General features: G+C 32.7%; 2 protein-coding genes and 1 long non-coding RNA gene across 5 annotated transcripts; all 3 read right to left on the bottom strand.

Annotated features, from left to right (window-relative positions):
- Positions 1-1,102: 1,102 nt before the first annotated feature.
- On the bottom strand, positions 1,103-22,327 carry LOC123695270 (acylamino-acid-releasing enzyme-like). Of its 3 annotated transcripts, none has more exons than XM_045641045.1 (16): positions 22,273-22,327; positions 14,877-14,909; positions 14,598-14,637; positions 13,810-14,021; positions 13,011-13,177; positions 12,183-12,331; positions 11,637-11,774; positions 11,233-11,365; positions 10,429-10,565; positions 9,622-9,829; positions 8,898-9,010; positions 8,191-8,338; positions 7,597-7,725; positions 6,883-7,180; positions 1,988-2,197; positions 1,103-1,491 (listed from the first exon to the last, which is right to left on the bottom strand). In XM_045641045.1, the coding sequence occupies exons 3-16, from the start codon at positions 14,607-14,609 to the stop codon at positions 1,389-1,391; spliced, it is 2,157 nt and encodes a 718-aa protein (XP_045497001.1). In that variant the 5' UTR covers positions 14,610-14,637; positions 14,877-14,909; positions 22,273-22,327; the 3' UTR covers positions 1,103-1,388. The 3 variants fall into 3 exon arrangements, with proteins under 3 accessions (XP_045497001.1, XP_045497002.1, XP_045497003.1); XM_045641046.1 differs by lacking the exon at positions 6,883-7,180 and adding an exon at positions 4,112-4,409; XM_045641047.1 differs by lacking the exon at positions 6,883-7,180 and adding an exon at positions 3,114-3,408.
- On the bottom strand, positions 15,265-22,232 carry LOC123695271. Its single transcript, XM_045641049.1, has 6 exons — positions 21,634-22,232; positions 21,269-21,452; positions 17,462-18,318; positions 16,951-17,197; positions 16,637-16,825; positions 15,265-16,365 (listed from the first exon to the last, which is right to left on the bottom strand). Exons 3-6 carry the CDS (start codon positions 17,834-17,836, stop codon positions 15,293-15,295), a joined length of 1,884 nt encoding a protein of 627 aa, XP_045497005.1. The 5' UTR covers positions 17,837-18,318; positions 21,269-21,452; positions 21,634-22,232; the 3' UTR covers positions 15,265-15,292.
- Positions 22,328-23,640: 1,313 nt separating the features above from the next.
- Positions 23,641-24,936, bottom strand: LOC123695273. The gene is made up of 3 exons (XR_006751917.1): positions 24,900-24,936; positions 24,248-24,442; positions 23,641-23,800 (listed from the first exon to the last, which is right to left on the bottom strand). It is a non-coding gene; the product is annotated as an uncharacterized LOC123695273 (long non-coding RNA).
- Between the last annotated feature and the right edge of the window lie 1,846 nt (positions 24,937-26,782).

Below are 26,782 nucleotides of genomic sequence, written 5' to 3'. Positions count from 1 at the left end.
ATACCATCCCTTGATACCACTTGTACTAAATTGCTTGTAAAACGGTCATAAAACGCTTAGGGTACTTTTAGCCAGTCGATTTTGAACTCTATTCCTTGAAGCGTAGGTTTAATTTACGTTAAGAGATGGGTTGGGCATGAAAATTTGCCGATTTTTGTACTTCTTTACAAGTTTATAGTCGCAGTTATTATACTTTGATTCATATTGAGTCACGTGGTTGTTTCAGATTTTTATTTGGAACAATGATTCTCGAAAGTGTAATGCACAGGGTTGTCAATTTCGGTTTTTATAATTTGGCTAGGTTTTTTTCTTTTTCCTTTCGTAGGTTTAATCATGATATTATGTAGGTAATTAAATCTTATTCGTACACAAGTATTTTACATTGCTTTGGTCTTGTCGCCTATTTAAATCTACATGAAATATATATATTTTTTTAATTTATGAAGCAGCATATTATATATTATAGCGCAACAAATACTTATTTGTACTTTACAAATTAGAGCTAAGAGTTAATGCAATTAATTTTTAAGTGAAAATGTGTATTGTTACACTCCACACACCTTAAAAATTCTTATGTACCGACAAACTGTTCTAGTACACTATCATAAAATTTTGAAACTAGCGAGTGACAACCCTACATAGCATGACGGAATAGGGTGACCAACCACATGACGTGTGCACCTGTCACCGGTGGCCATATCGTAATTATTATAGTATTTTATTAGCCCTTGTTTTATAGGCGAGGGTATAGAACATGTCATGTTAATCGTCTTTATATCGAATACGATAAAGTATCGCATAATTTTGTGGGAATCGGTGATTTTTTCATGTAAGAAATTTAAATAAATCCATAGTAACCTTATAAATGTGTTTTATTTATCTGTAACGCATTTACAGCTAATCCACAGCACCGATTTGGTTGAAATTTGAAATTAAAAATGGTTAAAGAACCAAGGGTAAATAGCCCATTTTTAAGGATTAAATAAAATAAGGAATGGAAATTAAAACCCATGCCGCGGGACATGCTAGCAAATTTACAATTTTGTGATTAGGTATTAATAAATCTTAAGAATACGGAAAAAATAAAAAACATGTTTATCTCCAAAATTTATTCAAAAATATCCGTTTTAAATACAAATTGGAAGCTTCAATACATATTCTTATCATCTAAAGAACTTATACAATAACAAATCCGTGACTACGTTTTGCCATAAAACTGAATAATTAGAAACGGTAATATTCCTTAAAAAAATATAATGGTATCATGGCAGTTTTTAGAGATTTTTTAATACTTTTGATTCGACTATACTAATAAGGCTAAATACATTTATCGGGAAAACTTAACAGAAAACGTGTAAAAAAAATGCAAATAAAAATCTAAACTAAATTTAATTTTTCAAATGCGTAAGGAACCATTCCACACCATTTATCAGGTTGTCCATTTCAGCAGATTGCGTTCGCAGAGCATGATTGTCTTCATACATGAAAACTCTGTAAAAAAACATAATATTACAAAATAAAAACATTTTCAAAAAAAAATCTTCACAATTATCTAAATAAACTCAATTTTTGGACGAAATTAGATGAGACGCAAATTTTGCTTACTTTCATTTATAAATCTTGTGTTGTACTAACATTGACTTACTATAAACAACTAGACTCTTAATTAAAATGTCACAAGTAAAAATATTCATTGAAATCTACCTGTACCTTATTTCGTGACAGAAAGGTTCAAAGTATTGTATTAATAGTGGGCAGAGTTTTGCTTCGGACAATTTTTGAGCGTAATTAAGAGTCTAGTATTCAATATACATATAACAAGCAATAAATGAATTCGGCCCCTTTTTATTGATATTTTTTTTTTATCCTACTAATTCACTTACGAGAAACTAAGTTTTTTTTGTTTAGTATTTAAGAATTGAAAATTTTTTATCCTGAACAAATGAATAATAAATAAATATATTTTTTTTCTTTGTCTATCACTCACCTACAAACACATCCATTAGCGTGCAGCCGTTTTGCATACTCCAGCCCCTGGTAGGCCGGCACACGCTTGTCCACTGAGCCCAACATAAGCGCGGTAGGTGTCTTTACTTTGTGCACATGCACTATGGGGGAACAACGGCGCATGGATAATAGAGCTTCTTCTGTGACCGGCCCGGATTGGTTGAAATCGATACCGGCTTCTACGTAACACCTATGGGTGGAAATATTGTTGTTATCTTTCTGAAAATGTCGCTAAGTTCAGATATTTAAATATCAAAAATAGATATATCAGTAAATTTTTCAAAGTTTAATTTAAATAAAAGTGCGTCATTAAGTGTCGTTTTGCTGAAGTTCATTAAATGGAGCTGATGGAGCTGTTCTTGAGTTACGAAAAACAGTCAAATCCAAATAAATTGCCAGATTTTTATTATTTTTATATAAATTCATCATCTTGGGAAAGTTCTCTTTTGATATGATATGATAATTCAAATTCACAAATAAAATATAACATTTAAAAAAGATAGATTGGACAATATTATAAGAACATCACACTGCGTGCATATGAAACATAAGACAGGGTAAAAAGGTAGTTATTGTATATTAGTGTTAGGTTCAACATAAACTCTCAAAAAACTTGCACACTTGCCCAAATTAATTATTACGCCATCTTTCAAGTTAAGCTCACACTAAATCCAACTTCTCAACGTACAATCTTCCATTTGAAACATACATTCCCTCTCTAATACGTAACCTAACTAACGATACCTATGAAACACTTAACATTTATACACTGATACAATAAAACGAATTTAAACCAATAAATCAATATTAATGCAACAAAAATAAATTTTGGTGACAGTGTGCTTGTCTTCCTTGCACATCGCAAAGACGCGATGTTATAGTATGAATTTTGTGACTAGAGATAGGTAGAAACTAGGAGGCTAGAGAGTATTATAGGCTACTTTTAAACGCTGCAATTCTTCTCATTCCCATGTGAATATCCATTGTATTAGAATCACTTTAAATTTTAGAAATTACGATAGATGGCGCTTATACTATTAATTTTCCTTAACCCCGGGGGCAAAGTCGTATGTTACAGCTAGTTATGTATAAGATCTCTGACTCACCCATCCGGACAATCAGCATAGTTGACCATAGTGGCCACATCAACCAAAGGATTCCTTAACACCATAGCCCTAAACATTTCTGGGTATTGTCCAGCCAAATGCGCACAAAGGAAACCTCCATAACTTCCCCCGTATAAAACTGTATCTTTTTCTTTTAAAGATAATTTTTTCAACTCTTTTAAGGATAAAAGGCAATCCTGGACGTCGTATACTCCAACATTTTTGATGATACATCTCGTATTAGCGTCTCCGTTGCCTGTAGACCCTCGGAAGTTTAGGAGAAGCGCAGACAATCCTAAGCAAATAGATTTTACTTTTATTTGTGAGTAAATTTGAAATTATTTTCAAGAAGAAATTTGAAAGAAAGATTGAGCCTCTTAGGAAAAAAAAGTGATGAATAACTCGTATTACGTATTAATTATAAATAAGTGAAGTGTCCATTATGAAAATAGAGATAAATGATATATTTAAGAATATTCAGGATATTAAATAACTAACTAGTTTTAAATACTTGTGAAAATCTGTGTATAATAAACTATACATACAAATTGATGAAATCAATATCAATGCCCCATTGCCCACACCATGCGACGACGATATTAACCTGTCTTGACAGTACTCTGCGATTCGTGAGACCTTATACTATCGAGAAGACATACAGAAGACTTGCCGAAGAAAATTCAATAGGGAATGTGACGTTTCACCACAGTAAAATTAGCCTATGTCCCTGTCTAGCCTCCTATCTCGAGACACAAAAATGTTACCATAATGGCGAAAATTAGTAAGACAAAATACGAAATGTAATAGCTTAAACATGTCAACCTTTACGTAGTACATAAGAAGGATAACTTGTGTGACAATAAAAGCCGTGATCCCCCCAAAGAAACCAGAATATCAACTAGAATAAACCTGTATATAACTATAGGATATTAATTTCACATTATTGTATTTTCCCAGTCATTCTAAATTACTCAAAACCTTACTATAGTATAACTCACCCATCCGGATTATCAGCATAGTTAGCCTTAGTCGCCAAATCAAGCAAAGGGTTCCTTAACACCATAGCCCTAAACATTTCTGGGTATTGTCCAGCCAAATGGGCACAAAGGAAACCACCATAGCTTCCCCCGTATAAAACATTATCTTTTTCTTTTAAAGATAATCTTTCTTTTAATTCTTTTAAGGATAGAAGACAATCCTGGACGTCGTAAACTCCAATATTTCGGATGAGACATCGCACATTAGCGTCTCCATTGCCTGTAGACCCTCGGAAGTTTAGGCGAAGCGCAGAAAAACCTAGGCGAATTGTTTTTCTTTTATTCCAGAACTAAATTAGGAAATATTGGAAGAATTTTCAAGAAGACAGTTATAATTAAGACTGAAAGTTTAGAAAAACTTGAAGAAGACTTGCACCATGTTTTTAAACAAAAAAAGAGAAGCGTCCAATATCCATCGTCCATTTATATAATAAACAATAATAATAATAAGTAAATCGATTATTATGTCTATGAATTATGTGCTTTATATTTATTTTATACAAAAAGAATCTACGATTATCATATGTATATGATATATACGATATGTATTCATTTGACGTAACATTGCAATACATAGATTGCCAATATTAGAGGTTATGTTTATATAGAGGGTGTAATCGTTAAGTGTGCACAGGCGATTATTCCGTAACTATTACAGATATCAAAAAAACTTTAAACTGATATCGAAAGTATCTAACCTAATGAGTAAAATGGCCATAATAAATTTTAAAAATAAAACGAGAAATATCTAAAAAATTAACTTGAAACCCTCCCATACATTTAGTATGAGATACGAATATCCCATGTACATGGGTTGATCCAAAAGTAATGATAATCAATATTAAACAAGGTCATTACAGTTATAATAATTATGTAGTTCTCTAGATAGTCTTCTAACTAGAAAATATACTTAATTTTTTTTTTCCTAAACTTAAAAAAAAACTTTGACTTCATCCACAAAAATCATCATCATCATCACATCCACGCGGCCATCACTTCGCTGTCGTCTTAAAATAATTTATTGCTAAGAAAGTGTTTCTTGTGCCGAGGAAAGAGATAAAAGTAAATAGGAGCTAGATCTAAAAAATAGGGTAGGTGTTCAAGCATTTGGAATGCCGATTTTTGAATGGCAGCCATCGCAACTGACGCTTTGTGATCTGGAGCGTGGTCTTGGTGAAACAGCGTTCAGGTCCGCAGTTTGTTATGTCTCTTTTCCTTACTAACCTACCGCAATCTTTTAATTTGGTCTGTTTAGTAAGAGCCCAATAGAGAGGCTACCTTTTTAAAATATTCCACCATAATTATTCCTTCAGCGTCCCAAAAAACTACCGCTTTAATCTAACCTACTGATTTTCACTTTGAATTTCTTCATCGTCACTTTGGAAGCTCGCATCCAGGACATTGATTGTTTTTTGGTTTCAGCATAAACATGGTGAACTCGGGTAACGTCCATGATCACAAGACATGAAAAAAATTAACCTGATATCATTAAAAATTTAGAAATTTACCCTCTACATGTCGAATCGTTGTTTCTTCTTTTCGTCGGGAAACATTCTGGCACGCACGGTTCACATTCAAATTAATGTAAATAATTGGAAACGTGGCCTGTTGATATGATTTGTTTGTGAATACATGAGCAAGCAAAAAACATTTATTTTATCTTTTTATGTGCACAGGAAATACCCAATTATCATTACTTTTGGATCAACCTAGTACATTTAATATGAAAGATTTCAGCTTTTTCTTTCTCTTTTTGGTTTTCTGCTTTAATTACTTCGCGAATTTGAAGGGAAGTTCATTTAGAAACTGTAAATAGAGCTCCTCATTGTATTGCACAATGAGGACATCACTTCGAAAATCTGCTATGAATACAAAATGTATGGGAAATAAAATGTATGGGAGCGTTTAATGTAACATTTTTGGATATTTCTCGTTTTATTTTTAAAAATTTATTATGGCCATTTTACTCATTAGGTTAAGTACTTTCGATATCAGTTTAAAGTTTTTTGGTATCTGCAATAGTTACGGAATAATCGCTTGTGCACACTTAACGATTACATCCTGTATATCTGAGTTTTCACTAACAATTAAAATAATGAAATCTGTTTCCTAGTATGTATTTCATGTTTGCCTGTTTTCAGGATGTCAACTGTTACATAGGCATCCCCATAACCATTCAAACCGAAACATAAGACCACCGCTTTCATTAAATTCACTCTATTACAAATCTATACCAAGTAAAAGTATGCAAATCTGCAAAATCAACCACATAGTAACACACTCTAGATTACAAAAATAAAAAAATGTGTGCGTGTACTAGTGTACACACGTAAGAAGTGAAACTTCTTTACGACCTTATTTTTCAAAAAAAATACTTTATGCAACTTTACAGAAATACGTCGACTCACGCGTGGTAGGGATAAGAAAAAGATGGCGCGTAACGTAAAAATGTCACGCGTAACGAAAAAATGTTACACTAAATTTTTTTCCAACCCCGATAAAGAAGTTTCACTTCAAAAAAAAAACAAAACACACACTCACACGTACAAAACTCTCCAATACGAACTTACACTCTGACGCATTAAGCATTATCACTAACCACTATTACAACGGAGTATAAAACAAAAAACATAGAGATGCAAGCTTACAAACAGAGATTATGGCAATACTAACCAATATTTATCTTAACACAAAGAATTACAATAATAACGAAATTTCGCTCTTCAACTCACCAATCCGGTATATCCGAAACCGATGCCATAGAGCTTATATCGATAACAGGATTCCTAGACACAGTCACTTTAAAGAAATCTGGATATTGTCCACTCAAATGTGCCACCAAAAACCCTCCATGAGAACCGCCGAATAAACATAATTTTTTCTCATCTATAGAGTAATATTTTATAACTTCGTCGGCCGCCATCTTGCAATCGATGACGTCAACGCGCCCGATTCGCTGAGGCAGAAAACGCACGGAGCTATCCCCATTGCCGATCGAACCCCTGTAGTTTATTTGCACGCTCGCGAAGCCTGCAAATTGGGGTGTAATAAAATCTTCTTGTGTGGATTGTGTAAAAAACAATTTTTATGAATGTCATGTTTTGGTTTGATAAATAGAGATTTATTAAATAAAATGTATAAATTGCTGTTTTAGCAACATAAATGACGGTAAATGTTTTATAATGGACACTTCAACTTCTTGTGTTCTAATATGATGAAATTAAAAATGTCTTCTTGAAAATTAAAAAAATACGAAATTGATTGATTTTAATCTTAATAAAATTATTTCTCACATTTAAAAGACAGAAAAAATTACAGAAGTTTCATTGCAAAAAATTTCAAAAATTGAACTATTTTTTTCAAGGAAAATTAATTAAATAGATCAAAATACATCAATGCCCTAGCTAGCTATCATCACAATAAACAAATCTCATAAAAAGACTCACCCAACAAATGAAACATGGCCGTTTCTAACGCGAACGCATTCACGAAAGCGGAATGCGGTCCGCCGTGCGGCCACACCACTAGCGGACATTTCTCTGTAGACCCACTTATGTATATCGCCGTGAATGACTCTGAAATGTTGGTTTTTTTCTATATATTTGAATTTGATTTGGTAAATAGACTTATATAATAAATATGATATTGAGTAGAATACATTCCACTAACTGTATCGGCTTCTTCCAGATTGACGCGAGATGAAAAAAATGAGCTATGTTACTCGGTACATCTGTAGACAGTAGTTAAATGTATTGTTATATATTATAAATGTATTATTAAGTCAATGAACTACAGAGTAGTTAAAATGATAAATAAGAGCGTGTGTATCGAGCATACGTGTCATAAATGAAACTTCTTTGACAAGATTCAAAGATACCAAAATCGTCGCCTTACTCCATGACGTGACGGTATTGCCATGACGCAATCTTGAAATTTTACTCTCAACGCGCCTAAAGAAGTTTCACATCAAAAAACTAGATTATTTTTTTCATTTAAACCTTCCACAGTTCCTTTTCTACAGAATAAATTAATATACTCACTGACGTCATCATCACAGTTCTCATGTTCTAGATACATATACTTCACTTCGGCATTGCCCAACCCCTCTGGTATAGGGGTTGGTATTCCCACCGGCTTCCACTGTATCGTGTGTTCTGATCCCGGGCTGGGTAATTTTGCTACGTATAGCTGAAATATTTGTATTTATGAATTTTTTAATATTAAAGTTGTTATAATTATGGTAAAAATGATTTTAAAAAAGTTCCAAAATTAATAATAATTAGAATCATGTGTGTGTGTGTGTGTTTTTTTTGTATGTGTGTATTTTCTTTATTTATATATTTATATGCGTGAGCGTACGCACAAATTATCAAAATTGTGCGCTTCTTTTTATTTATTTTTTTTCTAAATGTTGATAGTTAATATGTTAATCCAATCCATATCCGAACCGAAAATCATTAAAATCGGTTCAGCTGTTTTCGAGCTATATTCACATAGTTTAAGTAACGCTACTTTATTTTATTTACATAGATTATTATTGTTCTATAAAAAAGACGTGTGGCACTCGGGGACTGCCGCGGTAAAGCTATTGCATGCTATGCTTTCAAGCCACACCTCCACCCGTCGCGTCGGAGTGGAGAACGTGAGGTTTTTCGTTACACAATTTCTCGATTCGGTCCCCGCGCTCAAGGCCCGCGATAGAAGCTATGCAATAGCTTAATAATAATAATTTAAAATCAAATATTACCTGTCCTGGAGTGGTTATATTCGAGAAGGTGGCCAACACGACATCAGACCTTACACTTAGTACTGAGCATGAACCAGCTTGTTGCGGCGATATGTTAGTTATTACACCGCTTTCTATAATAAAAAAATGTTTGAAAAAATTCTATGGAACCAAAAAATAAATAATAGACCAAAAAAGAATAACCTTTCCGTCCTTAAGGGGATAAAATATGGCATGAAATAGATATTAATATGACGTAGGCATCCGCTTAGCAAGGATTTTGATCAATTCTAAAACTACTTAATTTATAATAATACTTTTTAACGCGAGCGAAGCCGCGGGCAAAAGCTAGTAATGATATATTATTAATAATAGAATATCAATACTATAATCACAATAATCACACACTATGCATAAACAATCATTCTACATACATACTAAATCAGATAACGATCAAAAATGTTTGCATGCAAGGAGGAGGCATTTTAATTTATTTTATCTCAATGACAAACTTATTTATATTATTAACTTTCTTGACATAAATTTACAAAGAATAGAAAAAATTCGATCACAAGTCGGGACTCGAACACGCATCCTTTCACGCTAATCCGGGGCGGATGTTTGACCGGGTTCGAATCCCGCCCGTAATCGATTTTTCTATTTTTGATATATTTAACTTATGCAGAATTTTGTAATTTCAGCAACACAACAGAACACAAAATTTATTTTGTTTGTTTGTACATACCCATATCCATAACATAGCTATTAACTTCCACTTGCTTCACGGTATTAAACACGATCCTCTTCCCATCCGCCGACACACACTTGGCCGGCAAATTATGCGTGTATACGCCGAAGAAATCACCGTTCGATATTTTAATACTGGTCTGTACTATGTCTATAAGGATTGTTTCTTTTATTTCCGATTGCTCTGATTTTAAAATTTCTTCGATCTGAAATTATGATTTTAGTACTTAAATAAATATTTTCAGAAAAAATTTAAGGGAATCTAATCTAGTTGTAACACATACAAGTGAATTATCTAAAAATATCATTGAGTTATTCTGTTTTCTTTCTTTTTCTATTGGATGTCTTCAAGAAGCTTATATCTAATACACTGGAGATTGCACTATGAACGTTGACTTGTCACGGGAAGGTATGACCTTGAATGACGCCTGGTTGTTCCTTCATCCCTTTCACACCAACTTGCCAAGTTAGGTGTGAAAGGGACAAAAAAACAACCAGGCGTCATTAAAGGTCATACCTTCCCGTGACAAGTCAATGTTCATAGTGCAATCTCCAGTGTATTAGATATAAGCTTCTTGGATGTCTTGTAGAAAAAAGTTTTGGTAAAGATTGGGCACAATTCAAATTTAAAAAATCTGTCACTAATGTCACAAAATCATCGCCTATGTCGCCTATATCGGTCTCGTGAAATTAGGATTCATTCAACCTTTCCACTACTTATTTTTAGCCAAAAGAAGAATATTATATGAAAAATATTTTTTTTTTTTGCTGAAGCAAGTGATCTTTAGAAATGACAAATACTAACCATATCCCTATCCAACTTAACCAGCTGATGACAAGCATCATGCGGGCCCCCGGAGCCCCTCTGTAACCACACAAGGGCCCCGTTTGGTAAAAAGCGAGGAGATAGCACTGACACACCGGACGATTTGCTTAGACTTCCTGGAAAAATAGCTTCGATTCAGTTTTCTGGGTAAATAAGTCACATATTTTATTACAAAAAAGAAGACTTAATATAACGAATGCAAATACATTACCTACAAATAACGATATGAGTATTTTGTATATTTGTAGACTAGTGACATGTCTCGTATAAAACGCAGAGCCTGACGCGGATGCGACTTTTGCGACGTTGCCGCTCCGCACCACGAACGCGTGATGGGCTATTGTTTCCACTCAAGCCTTCATATTGTTATTGTCAATCATTGAGATATACATATGGAGACGACACCGCCTACATCACTTATGTTCCGCTCAACATACGCCATATGGCTTAAATGCACGCTCATTTTTTATTTGTTTTAAAATGAATGTGTGTGTATATGAATATTGCACAAATAATACAAATAATACGGAAAAGTGCAAAGGAATAACTTTCTTCGGTAAGTACCTAACTAGATAATAATTTTTAAAACTTAGTTAGAGCTAAAAATGGCGCACAAATTTTGTTCGTGGTGTCTCCTCCATACGTAGTAATATTATCTCAATATTGTCAATTGACGAAAGCACATAACGTTCGTAAAACGTGTAAAGAAAAAACCAGATCAATTAAAAAAAAAACAAATCAACAATCACATTTGCCATAGTATAATTTTATTTGAATACATACTGTAAACGCCTTCAAAGGTCAGCCAGAATATTTGGCTCTCACGATTCGTACAATATATGAGTCCCAAGCGGCTAGGATCCTGTGTCTTCCACGCTACGCCAACTATGCCTTTACCATCGGGCGAGAATCGAACCTGGAACAAATAATTATTTTCATCATTATCATCATCATAACTAAACTTAAACTCAAAACAAACAGCAAATTTATTTTTTCAAACGCTTGATTTTTTGATTGAATCCAAATATAATAAACACTGAGCCATTGAGCTTGAGCTAATCTTATCAAAGGAAAAGTGTAAGCATGTCTATGAAATTAAATATTTGCATTCATGAATATTAAAAATACAAAAATATTGTCATCAATCATCATCACCATCCACTTATATTATAATAGATTATATTTACCTGTCCAGGACATAAATCGTCTGGTACTCCTTGCAATACTGTAATAGCTTCATTCTCCAAGTCACACTTAACAATGACAGACTGTTTCTTGCCAACAAGTTGTTCGCCCCAGTCCGGTTTGTAAATATACTCTTCACCCTAAAAATATCCATCATTATAATTATATAATACCAAATATTTTCAGTAGCCTTATAGATTTTAATGTGTATGTTTGAATGAATGTACCTTTGTATTTACAATATAAACATTATTAACAAAAAAATCTATAAAAGCAATTTGGAAAATACAAATTCTAGGGCCCTGTAAATATTTCATTCAGATTATCAATTAAAATACCGCACAATAAATGTCTTTTGAAAATTTAATTACACAAAGACTGTTGTTTTAGCCGCTATTTTGATTTCGAAAATACGTAAATCAGTTCAGATTTTTTTTTAATGAAGTAAGATTAAATCGTAGATATACAAGGTGCATTTTGCATTAAAAAGTGAGTAGAGAATAGAGCTGTTAAAATATAATATTTTAAATATATCAAAATCTACTTACAGGTGTAACTTTTTTATCCCCGCTACCTTCATTCTTGTCGCTGTCAACCGCCTTCCTTTTAATATACGCCTCAGATTTCTTAGGTTTCTGCTCAGCAATGTATATCAAACTCTTTTCATCTGGTGACCAGTCTAGACTGCCAAACTCACCTTAAAGGCGAATTTATTATTATTAATTACAAGCTTGAAGGTGAAATAATAATTTATTTTATTGATTAAATACTTCAAGCCTTGATATTAATTTCGAAAGAGGCGTTATATTAAATTACAAGAGTATAACCACTTTTTTATCACTTCTGCTATTAAGAATAGTAGAAACTACATTGATAATTATAATTTTAAAAATCTTGTAAAGTGTTGTCACATCTATACTAATATTATAAAGCTGAAGAGTTTGTTTGTTTGATCGAGCTAATCTCAGGAACTACTGGTCCAATTTGAAAAATTATTTTGGTGTTATCGAGGCAGTTTATAGGGTATATATCATCACGCTACGGGCTATGGCCAACAGGAGTGGAGCCACGGGGGTGAAACCGCGAGAAGCAGCTAGTCTCTTATAATAATAGTACTTAGTTTAAATTAATTTTGTCTGCTTAGTATTTTATAGTGTTTGATTTATTGAGTAGTATACATTTAGAAATTAAAAATTCTAACGTTGTTTCCCATACTTGCTGCAAAGTGTGCGAAGCGTCAGGATAATAATATAATGAATAAATCGCCTTTTAAACCCGTTAAAATCTTTATTTTCTTATACTGTCTGTTTAAATTGGGTTAAAATCTTAGTTTGTCAATAACATACTGGTGAATCTAATAAAGTTTACTGACATACCATCAGCATAAACATCGCCATGCACATCAAGTGCAGTTAAATCAATTGTATGCGCCAGGCAGCTCTTGGACCACACTTCGAGGAAGCACTTTTTGCTGTCCTTGCCGTTCTTCTCTTCTCTTATTATTGCTTTGTAAGTGTCATTAGGTGATATGGAGGATAGTAATCTGAAAATTATTTGTAGAGAAACAAACATAGCTTTACATATGGTTTGTTTAATTTATTACTGAATGTTTAACTTCAAATTAAAAACAGTGCAAAGTAAAAACAGAAGCATTAATAATATTGCAGAATTACAGCTCTATTTATCTAACAACCAGAACAAACTTAGAATTATTCCCATTACAATATTTAAATTATTTATCTACCAGAAATTATAGTTCACATTGTTATTATAATGAAATATTTATTACTAGCGGTCTGCCCCGGCTTCGCCCTTGGTACATGTTTATGTTTTCTTTCCACAAGAACCATTCTCGTACTTCAAGGAATATATTTAAAAAAAGAATTATCAAAATTAGTCCATTTGTATTTTGTTCATGTGTGATGCCGTGACCAAGGAAAACAGGTTTCATTTTTATATATTATGTATGTATATAGATTGAACATATAGTTGTGATATAGTGTTGATCTAGCTTTTTCTATTTTTTGTTTATTTTACTACGAAATATGTGTTCTAAAACTAAGATTACAGTTAATATCACTCAATTCCAAAACTATAATTATGATATAAGATATCAAAATATATCTTTTATCATACAAGAACTGCCTTACATAACTGAATAATAATAATACTCACTCATTACTGACATCTACACCAAAATCACTCTCAGCAATCACTTTCAGTTCACCGTCGAGCACATAGTCTACAATATACTGGCTATTCTTGCCTCTATCAAGGTTTCTGACTGACCATTTAGAAGAGATCCTCGTACCACTCTTGTTCAATCTTCCTCCAACAATAGAGGGTATTTTAGCCAATGTTTTGTACACTTGAACTATTTTCTCTATCTGAAACATTAAAAATATAATTATTAATAAAACAGCATATATATAAAATGTTACTATTTTGGGAAGATGGTTGAAACAGAAGTCTTTCGATTTACCCTAAATATTTTAATCTTCAACTTAGCCCACATACTTCTAATATATTACTTATAGAAGTACTATTTCTTCTGTTGTTTTTTTTTTTTTGCGGTGTCACATTTTAACACCGACGCGTGGGTAAACTGAAGGTTCACTCTATAGGCGACATGCGCAAGGGCACCTCCCCTTGACTGGGATCTCGAACCTCGGCTTGGGCTGTCGCTTGAGTGGAGGAGGCCGGAAGGGCCCTAGTCGGACGGGCACTTCTACTGTTTCTAGTATGTATTGTACCAATATATTTAATTAGTGAAGTCGGAAGACAGATTCCCAGTAATAAGGATGGTTAAGAATGACTGTGTAAGCTTGCCCTTAAGAAATTTGGCTGTAATAAAACATATACATAACATCATACTCCATTCACCAAACATATTTTAAGCAAATTTATAGGCACAATAAAGGCGTATTTTCTTTGATAAAAACATATCTATAAATAACACATACCTGCCCTGACATGATTAACTTCAGAACATTTACAGTGTAACTGCCGTAACTGCAATAAAGAACAACTTCATTAATATTTTCAATTGAAGTATGTATGAGTTAACTGTTAATGAATTATATTTATATTTAATGATAAAGTAGGTAGGTATGTAAATATAACTACAATATCTTATCAGAAAATGTAGCCCCATTAAATATTTGTAAGTATTTAGATAAAATATACTACTTCATATACATAAATATTGTATTATAGAACACGAAAGAAAAAAAAATTCATACTATAATATCGATGAAAATGTTCCGTGCACAGAGCACAGAACAAATATACTCTAAATATACTCTAGGGAGAAGAACGACGACTTCGTACAAAAAAAGTAAAGACAGTTTTGCTGCGCGCCATCTAGTGGCACCCCCAGAACAACTAAAGAACGCGATTAGGGCGGGATATTTGAAATATTTTAGAGAAAATTACTCAAAACTGAAATTTTCTTTCTAGTTGTGCAATAGGAATGAATAATTATCTCAAATTAGCATAATATATGACGTAGGTACCTACGTCATATATGCTAATTTGACATAACTTTTCATTTCTATTGCACAACCAGAAAGAAAAATGTAACTTCAAAAACATGACCTACAAACATTAGCAAAAAAAAAAACTCAGGAATTATAATAATTTTCTTTATTTTTTAATTTCATTTGTGTTTTAAAACATCCATTTTTCTCTTTAAAGAAGCTTTCGAAGCTTCTTCTGAGAACTGACGATTTTTTAATATACAGTGCCTCTTTATACAAATATATGATACATTGTGAATAAAATAATTGAGATTTTTTTCCCAATGTGCTGGACAAGCCTTTAAAAACTCATGATCAACTGATTCTATAATTTTTTCTTTTACTCTTTTAAGTACTTGCTTTTCGTGTCCTATATCTTCAAACATTCTGTTTGCCACCAAAGCACAGGATTCCACATAATTTATTATATTTTTATGGGGATAATTCAAGCTCTGCTTTTCGGAGTATTCTTTAAATTGAATAAATAAATGTTCAACTGACCCTTTTTCCTTAGAAATTAAAATATTATGACAGTTTGTGCAGGTACAATCAAGTCTTTTAACTAAAAATCCACTAACATATGCACATGCCTGAGCTTCACCAGTTGATGGTTCAGCAGTACATACATTTTCAAGTTCCTCAGAGAAATCTGAGGAATATGAAAAATTCTGTAAAATTGTATCATTTGTGCATATGTTTGTGGACTTGGTCAATATCTCTTTATAATTATCAATTATACTTTCGCAGTAATCGCTTTCGCAGTTTCCAGTGCTTAGGTGAGCTAGGTTGCTTAACATAGAAGTTTTTAAGGCTGCAACAAATTGTCCAGCAGTGGGATTGTAATTAGCACCACAATTACCCCGAATGCAGCCAAACAGGTTTTCTAATGGGTCCTGCTGTAGTCTGCGGGTGGCAAGGCTTTGAACATTTGAATGTTTAGTTCGGAGTTTATTCCATAAAAGTTCGACTGCATTCAGAGTCCACACCCATCCTTCTTTTGAAGGCGGTGTGCGTGTGCAGCCTAAGAATTTTAAAGTATTAAAAAATAATTTCATTTCCTTAAATAACTGGAGATGTGGTGTGGTTTCTTTTAAATTAGTCGCATATATTTTCCCGCGGCGCAAATCTGAGGAGTCGCTGTTAACAGAATCAAATAGCTTGTCCATTTTTGAAATAACACCTGCAGTTACAGCTGCTTCTGAAGTCAGTACTCCTGAAAATGAAAGTAAAAATGTATTTAAACTCTTTGCTTAACGAATAATAATTTAATTATTTATTCTTAAAGTGAATATGTAACTAAATATTCTGTGAATATTTCAAGCGTCTACCTGTTGCCATTATAACGAAAGTTAAAATAAAACGAGCAAAAAGTCTTAATAATAGGGTCCAGTTTTACCCTTTGGGTATGGAACCCCAAAAAACAGGGTTCTGTTAATAGATTGAAATAATATTATTAAAAAGTAAAAACTATATTATTAATATACCTTCTGAAATTTTCGCCAACATCCCAGCAGCAACCGTATGGCTTAAGATTTGTGCCGCCAATTTAACCTTCATTTTTTGCTTGCTGTTTGGATTGAGGTGTTCTAATTTTAAGCCCGGAGCAAATACAAAATTGGGGTTCTGATTGTCCAGATCATAAAAAGTTTTTATGTGGCTCCATTTTGCAACACCTAAAATAAAGAAGTTCATTTAATTTAAAAAAAAAAATAATGTGTAGGTATTTACTATTTAGCATTATTAGATCATAATACACACTACTACAAACTAAATGAGAACAAATAATATTAGTTCTTACCTATTCCACTTTTGTTGTTTGATGTAATTTGTGTAGTGCACTGGATATCGTATTTCAGAAATAGATTTCTGAAACACTTAAGAAGATGAGGCGGGTCATACATACTGATAATCTCTATATCATCAATAGTAATGGAGGGTTTTTCACTAGTGGCACCCAAGATGGACAAAGCTCGTCGATTTACTCCATCCATGTCGCAAACCGTTGCCGCTATGCTAAGACCCGCCTCACGACATTCACGTATTATCTAAAAAAATTGACAAATTAACACACATGATTATTTAATTTAATTTGTGGAAACTGATTTGGGTTATGATATTACTTACTTTCAGTACAAATCTAAAATTATTCTTTAACATTATAATTATGTTTCAAATTACTTTTTTCTAAATATTATAATATGTGTGCAGAATATTTCAGAAAGATAAAAGATAACAGTAAAATGGAGTTCTGTGTTTTATTAGATAGGTAGCTTTAATGTTAGTATTTTGGATTGTTTTGATAACATTACCTCTTTTATCAAGACTGCTAGACGGTCTGCTGTTACATACTCGCTGGATAAGTAGTAAGCCACAGGCTGCTTAATCTTTTTTCTAATGCCAGCTAACATGAACACTAGAGCATGTGTTGCTAATTTTGGTGATCTGCCTTGAAGTCCATGGTCTTGGAATCCTTCTATTGTATCTGTCTTTTGATTATATTTTATATTTTTTTTAATTGACATCTCATCAAACATGATGATGTATTCATTGTCAGATGCACATTGAAGTTCTGCTGTTCTTTTTAACACAGAGAAAATACATTTATTGACTCCCACTTCGAGGGAGAATTTGCTCAAAAGACATTTTAAGGTAGATGGAGCTGGTAGACAAAACAATCTTCTCATCAGTCTATAGCAAGTTGGTGATCTTTTATATAGTCTCAGTGCTGTTATTTTTTCTTCTGTTGTCCATCTCCTTCCTTTGGTTTTTTTTTTATGTTTTTTATCTGTGCTTGCAGCAACAAGGCAAATGTAGGAGTCAATTTTTTCATTAACTTATCAACTGACTCGTTTTTATTTAATTCTTTTAGAATATCCTTATTTTTCAATTTTTTTATTCTATTTCGCAATTGGCAAATATGTTTGAAATGTTTTCTGCATTTTGCCAACAGATATTTTTCTTTTGGGGTTTTAGTTTGCCTTTCACTACACACACTTCCTAGCACTTTATTTTCTTCAAACGAAGCATGCAACACATGCGAAGTCCCAGGTAGAGGTTCAAGTATTGGTTTTTTATAGGTTGGTACTGGTTTTGGTTCAGAATAGCAGTTGGTCACATCTTTCAAAACTTGCACCTGACAATATGAGGGACCTGGTTGAGGTTCAGCCTGAAATTTAAGTAAAAAAACTTTGTAGTAGTAATAATCATAATCTACTACTACAACAATAATTGTAAAATCTAACATACAATCTCAAAATCCCTTAAACACTATATAACCTTTGTTTTTCTATAGGCTTTGCATGCGGTTCCAGCTGGGCTGGCTTATCTAATACAGAAAACTTATTGTGTATCACTCGGGAACTGTTTATTTTCCTGAGATAAAGACTAACTTATATTTTAAGCAGATTATGCTCTTTCTGAGTGACAGGTTTAATCCAAATTCGCTTAGCCGTTTAAGATTCGTTAAGTAATAAGCTTTCAAACATCTTCATGAATTTTCACATTTATAATATTAGTAGTGTATCCCATAGAGCTCTGAACCAACATTTCCGTACATGGCGTGAATAGGTTGACATGTCGAAAATGCATACTTTACAGGGCAGCCTTTTGAAGTTTACTTTTTTATTGGTAAATCCATTTTTTTGTATTTTTGTTTTTTTTCATTGCATTATATTTTATAAGAATCGAAGTTTCAGATTATTACATAGAATTTAATTATTTTGATTTTTATCATAACAAAAACAGACATATCAAGTCGTTCACCGACGACTTGTCAATGTATTCACCGTCGCAAAAATCGGTTGTATCGCGCTTTCTTCGGAAATATCTCATTTCCTATGGGTTTTTTGCTATTCGTATTTATTATCAATATTGTAGAATAGAAAATTCTCTACAAATTTTGTTTGAAAAATTTTTTATACGGTGAACCGTTTTTGAGATAGAGGGCGGAGAGCGCGCGGTCACAGCATCTTTCAGGTCAACCGGTGCCTCCGGTCGAAAATGCAATTTTCTGAACTGCAAGAGTGGTTGTGGTTCGCGATGCGGATGCAGGAAAGCGGGCTTGCAATGCTCTTTAGCTTGTGGCCAATGTAATGGGCAAGCTTGTCTCAATGCTCTACCATATCAGAGCGACATTAACGAAGATGGAACCTTTGACTCCGAAATCATGGAAGAACTTGAGGCAAATGTCGTTGAAGACGATAATGAAGACCAGTTTGAAATTTACCAGCAGCCAGAAGATGACGATGAAGAGGAAGAAGATAATTAAAATTATAAATTGTAGTTTTTGTACCCTTTATTCCATTTTTTACTTTCAATAAAAATAAATGATATTTCTGAATAAAAAGATTAATTCGTAATTTGTTTTTTTTTCATCATGTAAGAAGTTATTAATATTAATTAGGTTAAAATTCAAATACAGGGTTACCGGGAAAGTCGTACAGAATATTGAAGGACGTTATTATTCAGGTCATTTCTGATCGAATTGGTCCCATTTTAATCCCATCCAAATTTTGACTCGTCTTGGCTTACTTAACTGTTATTTTGTCAATGTTTGGCCTATTTAATAGCAAGTGTTATACCTTTTTGAATAGCTAAAAAAACGTAAAAGTTTATAAAATTACTTGCAGGATAAGTGCCATACATTTTTTTTATAAAAGGACTTCAAAATTAAAAACAATTAGTGGAAATCCTTTAATTTCAACTGTTGTCGAGCAGTTTTATGAAGCTGTTAGTAAAAGGTTCAGTTTTTGTTGGTCATTTTTATTAATTGGCATGTCTTCTAATTGAAAACATAAATAAACCGGGCCCTAGTAGCTCCAATCCAAAAAAAGTGATAGAAAAGCCAAAAGAAAAAGATTTTTATGATATATCTTTAAAATTCAATATCTCCATAACGGTTAGGTTTCGGATACCATATTATAGGACCAATTCGATCAGAAATGACCTCCTTCAATATTCTGTACGACTTTCCCGGTAACCCTGTATAAATTCCTATATTTTCATTAACAATTCTGCAATAAGGGACATGGGCAGGTAAGTGTTAAATGTTAAATGTGTTCGGTGGTAAATGTTAAAAATACTTATGTAATGACGATTCGAAAGTGCTACTAAATAGTAGTCTAATTGAATAAATAAATGTTTGAGTTTGAATGTTTGAGTTTAAATAAATTAATACTGAATAAAAAGTGGATAAGTTAGGAGAAACATGATAAAATATAATATAATAGTTAAGAAAAATTGAAAAATATTTATAATCATTGATAGTTCCGGTTGATCTGAAATGATGCTGTGACCGCGCGCTCTCCGCCCTCTAACTCGAAAATGGTTCATCGTATAAAAAAAATTTTCAAACAAAATTTGTAGAGAATTTTCTATTCTACAATATTGAAAATAAATACAAATAGCAAAAAACCCATAGGAAATGAGATATTTCCAAAAAAACGATTTTTGTGACCTTGAAATTTAATACACACTTACACCCTACCATATGTAGGTTTTGGGACAACTTTTAGGGTGTTAATATACAAGTATATATAGACTTACAGCTGGGTATCTCGAATTTTGAGGTGAACTTCCTAAAATGACTGCACTAATAGGTTTACTTGTCAGATAATATATCGCTCTATTGATGCGGTAATAAGTTGACAACTAGATTTGTACTACTGAACACGCAAATATGGGTAGCGTGATTAATTAAATATCTCGAGTTATTTTGTTAGTTTCATTAAATAAATGGCAGGCTTAACTTTACATATTCAGTTATTCAATTATTCATCAAATAAATTTTTGATATCTTCAGATGTCATATTATTACTCATTAGTAGAGAGTTGTTCAAAAATTCACAAGTTGGGTGTGTGCGTTAAAAGCGGACCTGTCGACTTAGTCATTTATTCACCATGTAAAGCAAGTGATCCAGATGCCAATTTTCAATTAAAAAATAATTCATACAAGTCGAGTTATCAACCTATTCACGCCATGTACGGATTTATTGTTTTACATACTGCAAACATTTTAATATGAAACTACTGACTACATCTATAAAGTTAATATTTTGTGACAATTTTAAAAGATTATATTTGTTATATTATGTGTACTAAATAAATAACTGAGTTACCTCTTTGATGTCACTAGGTACTGCAAATCTGTGAAGCTTCTTTGAAGTTTCCGGGTAATCACTAAATGATGTCTTTGGAAAATGTCTATTGCAGAGCATTTTATGTTCTGTATGAAGTTTATTCTGGAATTCTGGTGACCAGTATTGTTTATCAGGAAAGCAGTACTTTGCCCATAATTCACAGCTGAAACAAAATTATAACTACATCAAAATAAACTGACTATAGGATGGTTGATTGTGAACCAGAATCAATTTAAATGTTATAAAACTACTATATTATATTAAGTATTCGAACCGAAGCCCTGATACAATTCATACAATATTCAACATGTAGGTAATTCATCATAAATTATATGAATACATACCGTAATGTGTTCGTTTTTCCGGGTTTAGGAAAGCGAAACAATGTAGTTAGTGAGTCCTCAGCCGGTGAACGTCCACACTTATAACATCGTCGTCGACTTTCGGCGTTTATTACCGACGACATGGTCACGTTCTAAGAGTCACTTTCACTTTCTCGAAATATGTACACAAACAGTCAAACAGAGTCACTTTCTCAAAAAACAGAAACAGAGTCAATTTCTCAAAAAACACATGGGTAGGTAGGTACAGTCACTATCTCAAAACGCATAAACTGAGTCAATATCTCGCAACACACAATTCAGAGTCACTTTCTCAAGATATTTGGATCGCACTGAGTCGAAACAAACAAAAAAAACTTACAACAAAACAGTTTAACGTAGTGTTTAAAATCTCTTTGCTTGCAGTTTGCACAACGCTACGGCAAAACAAACAACTCCTCCATCTTGTTTGGTCATAGTCAGACGTCAGTACGTCATCAGTCAGAAATGACATTAGCTTGACATTAGTGGTATGAAAAATGTTTTTTTTTAGTCTGGCATACTACGTCTATCCGTTTTTTTTTAACTATCGCCACACTTGAAATAGCCCTTGTAGGTATGTCGCTGTTTCGACGTATAGAGTTGACACCCCCTGGCACAGAGATTCCGTGTTTGTAAACAACCAACTCAGCAAAATTAGCCGGACAGCGGACTAGGTCACTAGGGTCAACGGTCAATAAATGTCAAGTTGACAGTTGACACGGAAGTGACGGATTATGGGGGGGGGGGGCAAGAAGCTTATATTGGGGGGGGGCTCATAAATAACATACATAGGCGCTTTATAAACCTTTCTACATTTAGAAACCAAATCAAATAATGAAGACCATGAGTGTTTTTTCGGAGGAAGTCTAATACTTCCTATTTATTAAAGATAGGTCATAATCTGTATTGGAAAGAATTTTTTTTTTTTATTATAATAGAGCGGGTAACGGAGCAGGTGGGTCACCTAGTGAGGTGATCACCACCGCCCATGAGCACTCACAAAGTTACCTTTAGATTATAATATATTATTATTATATTCATTCTTTGAAAAAATTATCCCTCTAAATTATGAGATACTTAAAAATATTTTAAAAATGATTTACGATTTTAGTGAATGCGATAAAACCTTCCTAAATGCATTTCTGATTAAGGTTCGAAATGAGTCAAACTGTCTAAAGTCATGACTGACTCTTAAAGTGCTTAGATCATGCAATGATCTAAGTTAAAACGTTTTCACTTTTCTAAATTTAGTGGTCCTTAAATGGTACCGGTGGCTCAATACCTACTTAATTTAGGATGTGGTTAATGCTATAAAAGGGATGTGTTAATTAGCGTTTATAAGCGCATGAAGCGCATTATTGACAAATTAATCTATGGGCACTATTGTCTATTAATTAATTAAGGCCTCCTTTGACGGTTGACAGTTGACACTTCAGTCATCAAAACCAATGAATAAGGAATCACATGGAAGTGACATACCTACAAAAAAAGTGTGGCCGGCGCCATATTGCTTGTAACAAAACATGGCGGTGTTTAGTGCCGAGAATATATCGATAAACATTATTATGTTTATCGATATAAAAATAATATTAATATATTTTTTTTGAAGTTATACTTCTTTTGGCGCGTAACTTGTAACGCGTGTACATAAACACACACTCTTTTTTATTTATTTTAACTTTATTGTACAAAACATAGAAGTAAAATTACAAATGGAAAAAATGACAATGCCAATTAATAAAATTAAGTATGACGATGGCTGCTCGTGACGGTAACACCTATACAGGGTTACTTGTAAAACACCAGCAACCTCGCCGGACAAGATAGCTAACCCTGTATAATTTGATAAATCCAGTTCAATTTTGACTTCGATATAAGGATTACGGTAGACTTACAATTTGGTAATTTCAGTTTTGAGGAATGTAATATAATGAAACAACATAATATATACTAATATAATAGTATTTTATTACGATGAACAACACAATATACAGTAATTGTATTTATTTATTTATAAATAATAGACAAAAAAAACAATAATATATAATAATAGAGAAAATTATAGAGCTAAACTATTTTGTGTAGCCTGGAATGCACTCAGATACACTCTGTTCATTTTTGAGTTCGGGATTTGAGGCTCAACTGGTACCTGGAAATGAAATGTCACAGTTTACATTAACTAGCATTGTTCACTTTACATTTAAACTAAAATGCAATACATTTTAATTAAAAGGGCAATGCTGATGGTTTGAAATTAATATCAACATTAGGGCTTACAATAGCGGAACTTGAATTTATATTTTTGGTTTTATGGCATTGAAATGCTTTATAAATATAAATTTATAAAGAATAGAAAAATAACTTAAAACACCCCATGTATTTAAAGTAAATTGCACTTTCCCTCAGTCAATAACATTTCAACAACCAAATATCACCCAAGTTTGTACTCAAAAAATCATATAAAACCATCTCAGTTTGTTCACAGGCCTCCTTCAAAATAGGAGAAACGTTAGATTATAAATGACAGCCCTAAATCTAAATAAAAAGACCAAAAGTAAATTGGAAGACATCACGTGTCTACAGATAAAAACCTCACCCTGTGTGAATGCAGCGGCAGACATACTGGTATAGCATCATCGTGCAGACTAATCACATCCATTGTTCTATTGAAAGCACTTTCGGGGAAATGTAGGGAACATACTATGATATTATATCTTTTACATTTGGCTTGATATTTTCATTTTCAATTGCTTCTAACCATTCTCCTTTTCTATTTTCACTTCTTGGTAACCTTCAAAAAATGAATTTTTAGGTTATTATAATTTTAGTCCTGACCTGACTTATTTATAAATACATTTTTAAAGTACCTACTATAAAAGCGATTAATCTTACTTAAGTTAAAATTCATATTAGGTAAATTTAAGTGTTTTATTTTTCCTTCTGCTGCTCTTGGCAAAATTAATTTGTTATTTTGGAAGTGTATTCACCAAAGCAACTATTCTTAAGATTAATGACACAGCCTTGGGAGACGCACGTCTTCATCGAACATTTTGCTGATGTCGATATTATAAGTCATCACTAGCACCCAAATTCATTATTTTACTAGAACGAAAATATACAAAATAAAGCTATATTTGGTAACAATTTTACACTGAACATAGTCTGTGAATACTCCTCAATTCAATATACATGAAAATAAGTAAATCAGCAAAGTATTAACTAATATTTCAGTCAAAACGTATACATACCGGTGCAAAGACAAACTTTTCTAGTTTTCATTCTTTCCGGAGCCACATCCCACAATACTGCGCTTTGGTATTATGCCACTATTTGTCCTTGACCACTCTATATGTTTTAGACACAAATGTTTGTCACAATCACAAAAATATTCAATATTTTTCAATGTTTACTACGGAGCAATGACAGAGCATGTACATCATAATAACGAGAACATAAAATGGCGCCCGGCCACAGTAGGTATTTGAGCTAACTTCAAATGTCAAACGGTATAGAATTAGCACTGACTGACGTATAGTCATATATTTTCACTTAGCAGAATATTCATTAGTTAGAAAGAGACAGTATTCGTTTTATTATTTCGGTATCGAAATGCATGATATTTGTATAATCAGTTGTTTGTATAGAACATTATGCCCTGTCCATAGGATTCCTTAGTCATTGATCAAAACCGGCAGCCGGCTGCCGAATAAAAACATTTGAAATACCTAAAGTCTTAGATTACAAAATTTAAGGCAGATGGAGCGTTGCCGAACTAAACCGAATGATTTATCGTCATTTTCAAGAAGCTTAAATATCTAATACACTGGAGATTGCACTATGAACGTTGACTTGTCACGGGAAGGTATGACCTTGAATGACGCCTGGTTGTTTTTGTCCCTTTCACACCTAACTTGGCAAGTTGGTGTGAAAGGGATGAAGGAACAACCAGGCGTCATTCAAGGTCATACCTTCCCGTGACAAGTCAACGTTCATAGTGCAATCTCCAGTGTGTTAGATATAAGCTTCTTGGTCATTTTCAATAAAGCTATGTGTGCTGTCATTTCGCCGCTGCACTGTACGTACATGGTGCTTCTGTGTGCGTGTAATGTTACCGGATGTTGAAAAATTTTCCAAATTTTTCCCCGACTACGGAAAAAAGAGGGTTATGTTTTTCGAGTTTATGTATGTATGTATAATATTTCTTTGACACGCCTTGCAGTATAAACCGTTGGACCGATTTTGAGATGTGAGGTTTCATTGCAATCCTCTGAATTATTATGTTAGTGGCGGTAGTGACGTAGGCTAAACACATAAATAAGCAGTCAAGTTTTAATTTTTATTTTAATATAATTTCGGGTTTAAGATATTTTTTTAAAGTGAAACTTTTATTACATCGTCTCAAACTTTTTGGTCTGTGTAGCGCATGTCGCGTGACGCACGAAACGTACGATAATTATCGTACAAATACGATAATTTTTAGTTAAATGTCTTTAATTAGTAGTGTGAAAAAAAGTTTCTCTTTTACCGTGGTTTCATAAAACCACAAAACATTTTTTTTATAATATTGTAAAAATTCTTTTAATATATAAAGTACCTGCTATTTTATTATATATAAGTACTAAAGTTATATATGGACAAAATATATATAATAATATATTCAATTTTTAATTAAATAAATCACATAAAAAAAAGTTTCAATATTAACTATAATAATTAAATTATTTTTTATTTTTCAATTAAATGAATGCGAAATGCGAATAGCGGTAGTTTTTAATCGAAAATACGGGACATTTTATTTTCATCATGGAGTTCACATAAATTAAATCGCTACGTAGCGAAAATGACTATGACGTTTGTACCTAACAAAAAATGTATTATGCTTATTAAAATAATCTAATAATGATCATGAACCTTTAGTACACTATGCAAATAATCACATTCACGATCGAAAAATCCAACAGCATTACCCTGAAGATCTTTTAACCATTTTACCGTTTTACCAATAAAAATAGCAAATTCATTTTCAAAATACTGGCAACATACGTTGAAGTTATGTATTCCTTCATATCTGTAAAATTATAGAAATAAATCAGCCAAATAATGTACAGAAAACCTGTGAAACGATGTTTCA

Source organism: Colias croceus, chromosome 11 (genome assembly GCF_905220415.1).
Source record: "Colias croceus chromosome 11, ilColCroc2.1".
NCBI lineage: Eukaryota > Metazoa > Arthropoda > Insecta > Lepidoptera > Pieridae > Colias > Colias croceus.
Note: the sequence above shows the minus strand (reverse complement) of the source record. Positions and strands in the feature narration are given on the sequence as shown.

Bases quoted from the DNA above. Each gene is read 5' to 3' on its own strand.
- LOC123695270 (XM_045641045.1), bottom strand. The intron at 11,366-11,636 runs GTAAATATAATC...TATTTGTTCCAG, and splicing joins ACGATTTATGTCCTGGACAG to GTTCGATTCTCGCCCGATGG. The intron at 2,198-6,882 runs GTGAGTTGAAGA...TTCCACCCATAG, and splicing joins GTTTCGGATATACCGGATTG to GTGTTACGTAGAAGCCGGTA.
- LOC123695271 (XM_045641049.1), bottom strand. From the start codon at position 17,836: ATGAGAAGATTGTTTTGTCTACCAGCTCCATCTACCTTAAAATGTCTT. The intron at 17,198-17,461 runs GTAATGTTATCA...CAATTTTTTTAG, and splicing joins TAGCAGTCTTGATAAAAGAG to ATAATACGTGAATGTCGTGA. The intron at 16,366-16,636 runs GTATATTAATAA...TTTCATTTTCAG, and splicing joins GTTGGCGAAAATTTCAGAAG to GAGTACTGACTTCAGAAGCA.